At 45.2% G+C, this 12,646-nt stretch overlaps 1 protein-coding gene across 1 annotated transcript; it reads left to right on the top strand.

Annotated features, from left to right (window-relative positions):
- The first annotated feature begins 4,664 nt into the window (after positions 1–4,664).
- chad (chondroadherin) lies at positions 4,665–10,815 on the top strand. The gene is made up of 4 exons (XM_056576868.1): positions 4,665–5,723; positions 8,017–8,180; positions 9,009–9,158; positions 10,402–10,815. Exons 1-4 carry the CDS (start codon positions 4,935–4,937, stop codon positions 10,409–10,411), a joined length of 1,113 nt encoding a protein of 370 aa, XP_056432843.1. The 5' UTR covers positions 4,665–4,934; the 3' UTR covers positions 10,412–10,815.
- The last annotated feature ends 1,831 nt before the right edge of the window (positions 10,816–12,646 follow it).

Raw genomic sequence — 12,646 nt, 5'->3', positions numbered from 1 at the left:
ACGTCTGGTTTTAAGGTTTTTGAAATGTTGGTTAGGGTTTGCTTCTAGTTTCAGGGTTTTATTTTAGGCAGTGGCTATTCGTACGGCGACCGAGCTTGTCACGTGACCGCACTTGACCTATCAGTCTGCTCGGCGCTAACCCTAACCCTAACCGGGCCGACCGTAATTATAGTAATTAATTATAGTAATAACCCTAACCCTAACCATAACCTGCCGTGAAAATAGACTAATGCAGTACTTTTACGGCGCGCCGTACGAATAGCCTAATTGCTATTCTTACGGTCGCCGTACGAATAGCCACTATGTTTATTTTAAGGTGGAGATTGTTGTCGGGGTGGGTTTTGGTTTTAGGGTAAGGTTTTGGTTTTCGGCTCAGGGTATGCTTCTAGTCTCAAGGTTTGGTTTTGAGGTCAAGTTTGTTCATGGGTTGGGTTTGGTTCCAAGGATCCCAGTACGGGGCCCAAAGTGCCATGGACCACAGGGTCCAGGTTCCCGAAAAACCCAAAAGGACCTCAGGCGGGGACTGAAGTCCTTGGGACCCAGGACATCTGGGGACTGGAGTTAAACAAAAGGAATGTCTTTCTTCTGTGCCATAGAATTGATTGCGGTATATCTAATGTCATTTATTATTGGTATCCTCCCCCAGCAATATGTTCTTCGGGGACGTGGAAGAGCTCAGAGCCAAGGAGCGGGCCCGCAATGATGCAAAGCTGCAGGAGGTCCTTGAAAGGAGACAGAAGCAGATAGAGCACCTGATGGAGAAGAAGGGAGGAGCTTGAGTCATAGTACCCATGTCCAGTTGGAGACCATTCCTAGAACTCTCATCAATTGCTTTTCAAAATGGACAAATTGATTGATGGCCAAATCGAAATTAAAGCTTGACCAATGTTGCCCAGGACTATCCGATAGGGGTTCACTCTATCAATTTGTAAAGGGAGCAAACAATGTATTAGCGGTTCGAGCTCTGCATGCATGGAATCGAGTCTCTTAAAAGTCCACTCATGCAAGAGAGTATTGTTGTAAGACGAATTAATTGTTTTTTCAATTTCGTTTTTTTCCTTTTCACCTCATTATGTAAGAATTGAATTATTTCCGAGTTCTAAAACAATGATGTAAATGGATTGTAGGATTTGATACAACATTATTCAATGAACATTGGATTAAAAAAACGTAAATAGTATAGGAGCATAGCAACCCTACCACTCTGCTGGAAATATCACTGGATGAAAAGAGTGATAGTCTATTATCACCTAAACGTCATTGGATCTCAAAACAGTATTCTAGCTAAACAACGTCTTTATGAAGGAGTCAGGCTGTGAAGTGGTTCCAACAAAGTCCATGATTCTTTTTACTTTTGAAAGTCTGAATGAAGGGGAATCCTTCTATTAGCGTCGTTTGTCAAATTGTGCTGCTCAAAAAACGACTTCACTTGTTCCAGATTGATCTTGAGTGTTGCTTAATTTTTCCTATATTTAGCAAATAAACGCCCCACCCAAATGCACTGCAAATTTCCGTGTCCCTTTTTTTTTTTTAAGTAAAACTTTACAAACGGTGCCCCATATCCTTCTGGGGCCAGACGTTCAGTCACATGTATGTCTATTCACAAAGGATGTAGATAGCATACACTTCAAAAATGAGATACAGAAACGCAGTGTATCGTATTATATCGTATTAAGTCTTTAATAAGAACCTACGAATTGATAGGGATTAAATTGTAATTTAAGGACGGGATAATAGCGTATTGGTGTATGACTGGAGGAGGTAATGAAGAATGCGGGGTTTTAAATAACCACATGAGGGCGACACTGAGGCCTTTCTCAGCAAGGAATCTACCGAAGGAATTTCTGTTATTGGCAACAATCAGTCTCTGCTTTATAGATTTATGCAAAAGCACATCCAAATAAATGTACTAAATTATCCACAGCTCACACCTAGTCTAAGATAAATAACTAAACGACACAAATATCCTGAACAATGGCAAATTATTTTGGTGTATCTGGCAACTGGTTTGCTAACTGGGAGCATTCCTCTCCCTTTGATTATTTAATATTTCAGTGGTTTCTCAAGAGCAAGACATTGAAAACTGACGGGAACTATTATTTAGTGCTGCATGAGAAAAATGTTGGAATCACATCTCGATCCAAAATAGAAACCCAAGGAATCCAAAGAGTGGAGGCCGGAGCCATGAGCCAGGAGCCCTTGTTTGTTTTGATCCGGGCCCCTAAGAGCTATTCCTGGTCTTAAACTCCGGTCTAGACGACATGCGATCCTGCTGCCCAGTGCCAGGTATGTAGTCGTTGCATGTACCTTGGTCTGTGTGTGTGTGTGTCGGTCTGAATGGAATTTAAGGGCAAAAAATTGTATATCTGCTTGTCAGTTTGGTGAAAAAAAGGTATTCACTCTGATAACGTATTATGAAAGTGAATTTGTGGATTAAATTGTTCGGTTTGCAACACCTGGGTCTAATCAAAATCGTCCCTGGATTCTTCGGAAATTCTCTGTTTATTGTTGCAACCATTATTTTGGGTGACGGTTCAAATATTTCTAACATTTGATCTGTATATTCAAAGTCCCGATACAATGCCATGGGCGTCTCCTGGAATCTCTCCGTCTAGACCTGGTGACAGAACAGGAAGAAGAGGGAAAATATGTGTTAGCTTCTTACATTCCAACAAGAAATCATTTCCTTTTTCTTTCATCCAAATCTAACTAATCTCTCCACCTACTCACTTAGTTTGATCTTCTGAATCTTATCGAGTTGAGGGGGAAAAGTAGATTCTGTGAATTCAAACATTTCGACAATTCAACATCTCGGGTGCAGAACATTTTCTTTCCATTAGCGAGACTATTCTCCATGTCCTCTGATTTAAATCCAAATTAAATAAATATACGATGAGTACATTGACCTACTTGATCAATGTACGTAATTATTAGTTTGATGATATTTTTACACATTAAACACACTAAAATATACAGAATAAGGGCTATATGACACATATACACAACTCAAAACAATTAATATGCAACAAATTCCTAAATAATAATAATATTAAAGTCCCAGTATCTGTGGCTGTCGCAGATCTGTAATCATTTTATTCAGCCTGAATGAAACGATACGCTGGCCTACCTGTCCATCTCCCTACCTACCTAGCTATCTGCACTCACATGCCCATGCATTGCACCCATTGCGCCTGACAGGGGTCTTCCACAAGGCTAGGCAGACCTGTTGTGCTGTCACATGTTTTGGGTGAGTGGCTTCTGAGGTAGGCCTGAGAAGGATACTTTCTTTTGAAAATAGTTTACTCTGGCTGGTTTCTCTAAATTGCCTAACCTAGCTTTAAGAAAGTTAATGCAAACATTAAAATGAACAAGAAATTACAAAATGTGAAACACATTGATTGAATTACAACCACAATTAGTAATAGTCGTTTTATTTAGTTTTGCTTAACTTTGGTTAAGATTAATACTGTGAACGTTTTAGTGGGTCATGGTGCTGTTCCACGCAAGACACAATATGCAGGTGTAATGCACATACTGATGCATACACTGTTCTGTTTAAGGTCCATCTGATTTATGTTTTCCTGGTGGACAGAAAAGGAGATGCAGGAGGGAAGCAGATGCTGCGAATGTCTACTTGGACATTTCTTTATCGAAGATGTGACATTCCCAATAAAATGTTAAATTTCTTGAGCAAACTCTAGATTCCAGTTATCCTGGGTGGAGAGACGGGCCTCTACAGAAATCCATCCATCTGGGTGGCCATGGCAGTCGGGGGCCAGAGCCAAGGGGTAGAGGCCGGAAGGGCGCAGAAGCATGTCCTCATCACCTCCTCCATCTATCCACCTAAAGCCCCTCAGAGCTGGGGGCTGGAGGGGCTCCGCTGTATAACCCAGCATTCCTTGCAGCGACACACCTTGAGCGTAACCTTGAACATAACTCTGTGGCTCCTACCTTTTCCATCCTGAACTACGGAAACTCAATAGCCCCAATCGCCCCAGCGCGTCCCAAGGTGCACCACAGAGACCCTTTATATAAGAGTCCACTCCTTACATAAAGAGGCGAAAAAAATAAGCATAGAATTAAACGTTGGCATCTAAGAACCTTCACTTCTCGGCGAGACGGGGAAGAAAAACTGAGAAAGAGAGAACCTTTCCAATTGTTATGACTTGAAACACCTTGCCAAACATCTGGAAGATATTTTAGTTTATAAAACACAGGAGTGTCTGTTTCCTGACACCAGACTGGCAAACAATAGCGATGCCCGACCCGGCGTCTCCATGTACCAAACCTAATATCCTTGACAGACAAGGGGACATGCTCCTCTGATCTGTATAATACTAATGCATGTATAACAAATGACATGATATTGTCACTATTCATATGGTTATGCACATTGTTAACAAATGTATTATATTGCATTCTAAAATTGTATCTATACCTATGAATATCAATTATCTTTATTCTATTTAATTATTCCTATTGGTATGATTTATGTCAGGGAACAGTCACCTGTTTATGATAGTTTTGAATCCTGATAAGACACCTAACTTCCTTTTATTTTCAATGTCCGAACCCTGTAAGAGCCCTCCTCAGGTTTCTTTGCCTCCCTTCAAATAAATGTTATAAATACTGCTGTGTTCTGTCGACTTGCCGCCCTCGTCTCAAAGCGTCTCGCTGCACCGCTCTGCTTCTCTCAAAGTCACACAACCTTCTCTCCGCTTTCTCACATACCCACCAGTTCACCTTTTGCCTCTACCCTTCTCTCCTTCTCTCTCTCTCTTTCTCTCTCACACCCTCTACCTCTGCAACGGGCTCGGCTTTTCCTTTTAAAAAAGATCTTTTTCACAGCAGGTTGTTGTCCGAGCTCCGAAAGGTAAAGGGTAACGGACGACTTTGCAGCCTGTTGGCGTTTCTGCGATCGCCAGGTGAGAGGCATGTGTTCGGCGTCTTCCTTACTGCTGCTGGGGAGCTGTCTCCTGGTGCTGGCACCCACGGCCCAGGCAGCCCCGGCGACATGCCCCAGCCAGTGCCACTGCCACGGGGACCTCCAGCACGTCATCTGCGACAACGTGGGCCTGAAGAAGATCCCCCGGGTGTCGGAGGCCACCAAGCTGCTCAACATGCAGAGAAACCCCCTGGGCAGCCTGCCCTCGGGCTCCTTCAGCGAGAGCACGGGCCTGGTGTCGCTGCACCTGCAGCACTGTCAGATCCGCGAGGTGGCCGGCCAGGCCTTCAAGGGGCTCAAGAAGCTCGTCTACCTCTACCTGTCCAACAACGACATCGCCAGCATCAAGCCCGGCGCCTTCGAAGACCTGGCGGAGCTCACCTACCTCTACCTGGACGGCAACCGCATCGCCGACCTGCCCAAGGGCGTGTTCGCGCCCATGGTCAACCTGTTCATCCTGCAGCTCAACGACAACCGGCTCCAGGAGATCCGGCCGGGGACCTTCACGGGGGCCAAGGACCTGCGGTGGCTGCACATGAGCGGCAACCAGCTGAGCGCCCTACAGCCGGGCTCTCTGGACGACGTGGAGAACCTGGCCATCCTGCACCTGGACCGGAACAGGCTGACCTCCTACCCCCTCGCCGCCATGAGCAAGCTGAGGGTGGTGGAGGAGCTCACGCTGGGCAGGAACCCCATGAGGAACATCCCGGACCTGGCCTTCCAGAGCTTCGGACGCTACATGGAGAGGCTGCACCTGGATAACATGGGTCTGATGAAGGTAGGCTGTTGAGACGAGATGGAGGCCAGGAAATTGAGGATCAGAGATATTGTGTTACGATATGGATTTTCACCACGGGCCGACCTTGATATATTTGTTCAGACCCTTTCAATTGTGTAAAAAAAAAACACAATGTATGGCATCAGTCGCAACCGAAAATATTGTTTTATGTATTTCAAATAATTTGAAGGGATGAAACCATCACTGGTGTAACATTTCAAGTGATCAGTATAGCACCAAAAATCTTTTAACGATCCAAAAATGTATATCTCATTTGAGAGCGACCATTTGTGTGACTTGGGCAAACATCTCCTTTTCCTTTCCCACAGACATATTTACAAAATATGCAAATGTGCCACATGTGACCACAACCTTTAGCCTCTCCCAGGCCACGGTGTGCTGTTAGCAGCCCATGTAGTTAACCCCAGGGCACGGGCTAACAACGACACATACCGACTGCGTGGTTAATGTTTTAATAGAATGATGGAACCATGCCAGAATGGTAAATACTTATTTTTGAGCATCGTTCAAGCATTAACGATAGAACAGTAAGTATATGTATTATTTAACCATCAATGGTATCCATCAGTGGTGTGGTGTCCCTCTGTTTTTTTTTGGTCAATGTGTGTCTCAGGACACAATCTTTGAGTTGTTACAACTCTCCAGTTTAGAAGTCAAAATAAAGAGCTCTCTTAAAGAGTATCACCACAGCATGCCATACCTCCAGAGATGATTCTCAGATATGATACAGATGTGAGTGGGCTGTGACTGCACAGCAAACAGCGAACTCTCCGGCTGTTTATTCAGCACCTACATTTCTACATTGAACAGCGTACAGTAAACGCTCTGTGTCTCGGCCGCCGTGCCATTCATGTCTCATTTCAGAGCATATTTGAGGTTGATCCGATACTTGCACGAACCTTTTGCCACACTATTGAGACATCGGAGACGGGGGTGGAAATTGTGAAATAACAAACTCACTGGGAGCTTGGTGACTGTGTGAGAACCAGGTGGTAACAGCAGGGGATGTGGGTGGGGCTGGTCGGTGGGAGAGGGGCGGTGGTGGAGCAAATACAGCCAGATGGATTAAGCCACTTTCCAGGCCAAATGCGGGTATTACTAGGTTGTTTTTATTTGCTGGACTCTGGCCAAGCATGTCCCAGGCTATTTATTGCACAAGGTGTTATTTTCAGCTCTGTATGTGCTCTCCTATCACCTCGGAGGGACTTGTAAACAGGTCAGCAGAGGTTAGCAGACAGGTAAATAGAGTGCGACGGAGGGGACGGGGGGACGGGGGGGACGGGGGGGTGTTCCACGTCCCACGATGAAGCCAGTATTTTTAGCCCAGCAGTGCCCTCTGTGAATGGACAATTGGGCCCTTTGCAAGCCTTTCCTGGCAGAGGAGTGGAGGAGAGAGGGAGGAGAGAGAGTGTGAGAGAGAGAGAGAGAGAGAGAGAGAGAGCGAGAGAGAGAGAGAGAGAGAGAGAGAGAGAGAGAGAGAGAGAGAGAGAGAGAGAGAGAGCAGGAGAAAGAGAAAAACAACCTACCCATGCTGGAAGTCATCCATCTTCCACTACTTTAATACCCGGCCTCCACCTCTCCTCTAATGATCTGCTCCAGCCTTCACCTCCTCTAATGGGTTCCCCGAACCTCCACCTCCTCTCTGATGTTCTCCTCCAGCCTCAACCTCTCCTCTAATGTTCTCCTTTCACCTACCAAGACTCCACCTCTCCTCTTGTGTCCTCCCTCAGCCTCCACCTCCTCTAATGTTCTCCGTCAGCGCACCCTGCCTCCACCTCTCCTCATATTTGCTCCAGCCACTGCAGTGGAAATTTCCAAAGCACAAGTTGACAGCTGCTCAACTGCAGGGAGAATCGAAGACGATGATAAATCAAAGGCCCGTTCGGAGCACACCTTCCTCTGCCTCTTTAGGAACATCAAAGCTGACAGGATGAAGACTGTTTAGGAGGTGATGGCCTGCAGCTCTGCTCTGAAGCCAAATGGCCAGAGCTAAGTAGCTCTCCGTGCTGTATGCTTCTGTACATAGCTCTCCTACAGCTCTGGGCCTTGGCAAAAAAACACAGGCTGCACCTTAGGTGGAAATTCAGGTTCAGCTCTGGTTTGCTTGGATGTATATCAAACATTGTCTGCGAATGTGGCCTCGAACCTGTTGCCCATTTTTCACAGCTGCACAGATACATCATAAACTACAAACGATAGGGTCGACATCCCCGGAGGACAAAGGTGAAGAGGCGTACATTGAGGTCCAATGCGTTTCTGTTGGGGTCCTCAGTTCTCAGACGGTGCGTTCACCGGCGTGACGGCGGTCAAGTCCCTGCACCTGGAGGGCAACAAGCTGAGGTCCCTGCCAAGGAGCCTGGAGTTCAGCACCCTCACCAACCTCACCCTGGCCCAGAACCCCTGGACCTGCTCCTGCACCCTGGCCCCGCTCCGACGGTACCTGGGACACGGCAAACACGTACCGCACACAGGCCATACACAACACTGTACACAAACCATACTCACTCGACACGTACCGTACACAGGCCATACACAAAACACTGTACACAAACCATACTCACTTGACACGTACCGTACACAGGCCATACACAACACTGTACACAAACCATACTAACTTGACACGTACCGTACACAGGCCATACACAACACTGTACACATACATACACACTAGACACATACCATACACACTAGATACGTACCATACAAACTAGACACGTACCGTACACAGGCCATGCACACACCGTACACATACCATACACACTAGACATGTAAGGTACATAGGCCATACACACATCATACACATACCATACACACTAGACACGTACAATACACACTAGACGCGTAACGTACATAGATTGTACACATACCATGCGTAGACTATACTCGTACCGTAAATAGACTATACATGTATCTACACAGGTACCATAAATGTATTATAGTTGTAGGGGGTAGCACAGTGGCTTGGTTGGGTCTTAAGGTTTTTGGTTCAGTGTTCATATCATACTTGAGCAAGATGCCTAATCGCTCCGTGCTCATCAATGAGATGCATCTACAATTTGCTGAAAATCGCTTCATAAATATAATAACAAAATCAAATGATAGAACAACAAATCTGAACACAAAACATTCATTTGACCATTTCCATCATTTGTAAAAAAAGAAATCCAATCCCCTTTTGTTCTTTTGTTTTGCTGTTAATCAAACATGACCTTGGTAGAGCTGGTCACCAACCGATTCACGGTCTTCTTCTCCTGCTGTGGACAGGTGGATGGATTCCAGTCGCATCCGCCCAGACGCCCTGTGTGCCTCACCAGTGCTGCAGAAAGGCAAGCAGGTCAAAGACAGCAGCGCCTTCAGCGGCTGCAAAGTCAAGACCAAGAAGGCCAAGAAGGACACAGAGCCCCAATTGAACAGGTGACACAGTCACGTCACTCACTCCACAGTCACTCCACAGTCACTCTACTCACGTCACTCACTTCACAGTCACTCCACAGTCACTCCACAGTCACTCTACTCACGTCACTCACTTCACACTCACTCCACAGTCACTCTACTCACGTCACTCACTCCAGTCACTCCACAGTCACTCTACTCACGTCACTCACTCCACAGTCACTCTACTCACGTCACTCACTCCAGTCACTCCACAGTCACTCTACTCACGTCACTCACTCCACAGTCACTCTACTCACGTCACTCACTTCACACTCACTCCACAGTCACTCTACTCACGTCACTCACTCCAGTCACTCCACAGTCACTCTACTCACGTCACTCACTCCATAGTCACTCTACTCACGTCACTCACTCCAGTCACTCCACAGTCACTCTACTCACGTCACTCACTCCACAGTCACTCTACTCACGTCACTCACTCCACAGTCACTCCACAGTCACTCTACTCACGTCACTCACTCCAGTCACTCCACAGTCACTCTACTCACGTCACTCACTCCACAGTCACTCTACTCACGTCACTCACTCCACAGTCACTCCACAATCACTCTACTCACGTCACTCACTCCACAGTCACTCAACTGTCCGACCAAAGTCACTCCAATCACTCCACAGTCACTCCTCAGTCACACTCACTCCACTGTCCCTCCAAAGTCACTCCACTCACTCCCCAGTCACTCCCCAGTCAGTCTACCCACTCCATAGTCACTCCGAAGTCATTCCACAGTCACTCCACCGTCACTTCGCAGTCACTCCATTCACCACAGCCATTCCACACTCCCTCCATAGTCACTCCACCGTCACTCAACATATTGGAGACCAAAGTAATAACAGGAATAACAAAATGTGTTCTGACATTTAGGGAGATGATCCACACCGAACATGGCATAATTCAGCTTCAAACATAATATTGTTCATTACATAGCATTGGTTGTAGAGGTCAGGCCCATTTTAAATCCCAGCTGTTTATACTGGGAGGTGTTTGGGAGCGGCTTGTAGCTGGATTCACAAAGGAATGGAGGGTTTGGACATAACCTCTTGATGTTTCTTCCAAATTTCCAGAGAACTCTGGGTTCCCGGTCCCCATCTGGGCCGTTTCCCTTCCAGCTCTGCGTTCCAGCTAGTGGTGTGTCCAGCTGGAGACTCTGGCCAGGGGAAACACTTGCTTGACTCAGCCTCTCTTTCTTGTGTCCTTCTGCAGGCTACGCTGAGGGGCGGTCAGGTGACCCGCCACGCTCGAAAGAACGCTACGCTACATGTGCTGCAAGACCAACACACACTCACACACACAAACACACTCACTCACACGCACACACACGCACACACACACACACACACTCAAATGCGGCAACGCGTGTTAATGTTCGCACACTCATGAACTTACAGAAACAGAAACACCCAAACAAACTAAAAATACTTAATGCTTTAATATACAAACTATAAAAACATGTTTTATATAGAAGCGGCGATCAGTCAAAGAGTTTCTTCAGTTGCGAGTTGTTTGAAACAACGTCATTCCTATGAGAGCAAGGTTAATGCAAAAGTATGTGATACATGCGTGCACCGAATTCTTACGAGTTTCAATAAAAATAAAAGTTGAAATATCAAAAAAAAATATATATATATGTTTATACCGCGTTCATTTCCCTCTCCAGATCCTAATGAGATTAACATTACTTATTACTGGTGAGACAGCTTTTAGAACAACTCGAACAAAAAGTTCCATTTTATACTGCGTGACATGGCATTGATTTAAGTCCCTTTTACTTTCAGTGCATTGGCAAACTACACATACCGCAGAGAAAACAGAACTGTATCCAAAAATCCATCTCCTTTCATTTATTTTTTGTCATGTCAAGTCATTTGTGAAACTTCTTACTGCTAACATCCTTAGGCAGCCATGTTTGTTTTCCCTTGGTACCTCCAATTGGAGCCCAGCTTGACCCCATCACACCCCACGACCCCTGACCCCTCCTCTGGCCTCCATGTGGGGCACTTCATTCCCCACCAGCCTCTCGGGAACTAACACACTCCTGCTACTTATTGAGGATCAGTCTACACCACACGGCCTCGGGAAAGTAGAGGTTTTTGTCCTGAGGTGAACCGTACAACTAGCAGGTGTAGATGTATGATGGGCTCGGGGTCCCATGGTTTTAACATGACATTCACAATAAGGGCATTTAGCAGATGCTTTTATCCAAAGTGACTCACTTAAGTGCATTTGTTAGGTGAAGGGTCACAACAATATATCGCTGTTGGCACAGTAAAGATATTGTTATTGAAATGGCTAGGTTAACCTAGCCGCACATTCCCCGTATACCACCAAGATAGCTAGGAAAATACGCTCCATAATGCCAAGTACTTTTTTAAAGTGCCAGGATGTACACCATACAATAAGTGTGTGCATTAAGTGCCAGGACGGACAACGTACAATAAGTGCATTAGAGGGGTGTTTTTAGGAGAGCAAGGAGGGGCGGTTGTGGGTAAGGGAGGAGGCTATGCAGAGTCAAGGGGAACATTGGGTCAGTGCTGGGATATGAGGAGACTATCTGTAGGCTGGAAGCAGCATCCAGCCTACAGATAGTCTTCACATAGTCCTACTTTGGGACTTATGAGCAAGTTGTGTGAGGACTCCCACAGCTGAACCATTGGTTTGGAGGCTGTTTAGTTTAGCATCATCATATTAAGTTGATATTTACTGAAACAAATTCGAGTTGGTCATCTTTATGCTATGCTCGGTGCCATTGTGTTTTTATCATATTCACTAACCTTTTTATATCTCAAATATTCGATTAATTATTAAAAAAATAATTAACAATTATGGACCAAATATTAAGGGTTGATATGTCATGTGTTAAATGTGGAGAGATTTCTGATGCGCAAAAACCTTCTTTGCAGTTTCCTTGACTTTGGGGAGTGATAATTGCTCACATCAAATAATAAAAGCTTCCAAAACTGAGTCGTCTTTGTTATGAACGCTTTGAAAACCCACACTTATTCTGTACCAGCAGGGCATTCATTCCTTATTCGCATGGATCCAAGGAACTTTAATTACCAAACAACAACTAAATGGAAACCATTCTCTCTGTTTAACAAGAGCTGAAATTGCATAATATTACTTAACTAGTAAAAAATACTAAAACGATTAAAGATTATCAGGGAATATGTATTAGTTCATCCAGCCTGCTAGCCGATGAAAATGAAAAAATATATATATTATTTTATATATATTTATATAAAAAAATAATCTCCCCAGAAGTACTATAAATTAATAAATTCGCCGCTTTTATTTAATTTTTAGTCGACCCTGGCTTGCTTCTTCCGGTTGAGTTCGTCTGGAGGGGCAAGAGGGGCTCTCTAGCCCCACCAGCCCAATGCAATGTGTATTGGACTTGAAATATTGAAATGCGCATGCTCAGAGCGTTTCTCTGTTGAAGTCGTTGAAG

The sequence above is a fragment of the Gadus chalcogrammus genome, chromosome 18 (genome assembly GCF_026213295.1).
Source record: "Gadus chalcogrammus isolate NIFS_2021 chromosome 18, NIFS_Gcha_1.0, whole genome shotgun sequence".
NCBI classification, from domain to species: domain Eukaryota; kingdom Metazoa; phylum Chordata; class Actinopteri; order Gadiformes; family Gadidae; genus Gadus; species Gadus chalcogrammus.
The sequence above is the reverse complement of the archived record's forward strand: the minus strand, read 5'-3'. Positions and strand labels throughout refer to the sequence as shown.

Coding starts and splice junctions, on each gene's coding strand:
- chad (XM_056576868.1), top strand. CDS start 4,935: ATGTGTTCGGCGTCTTCCTTACTGCTGCTGGGGAGCTGTCTCCTGGTG. Junction 5,724..8,016: donor ATAACATGGGTCTGATGAAG/GTAGGCTGTTGA, acceptor TGGGGTCCTCAG/TTCTCAGACGGTGCGTTCAC. Junction 8,181..9,008: donor ACCCTGGCCCCGCTCCGACG/GTACCTGGGACA, acceptor TGCTGTGGACAG/GTGGATGGATTCCAGTCGCA.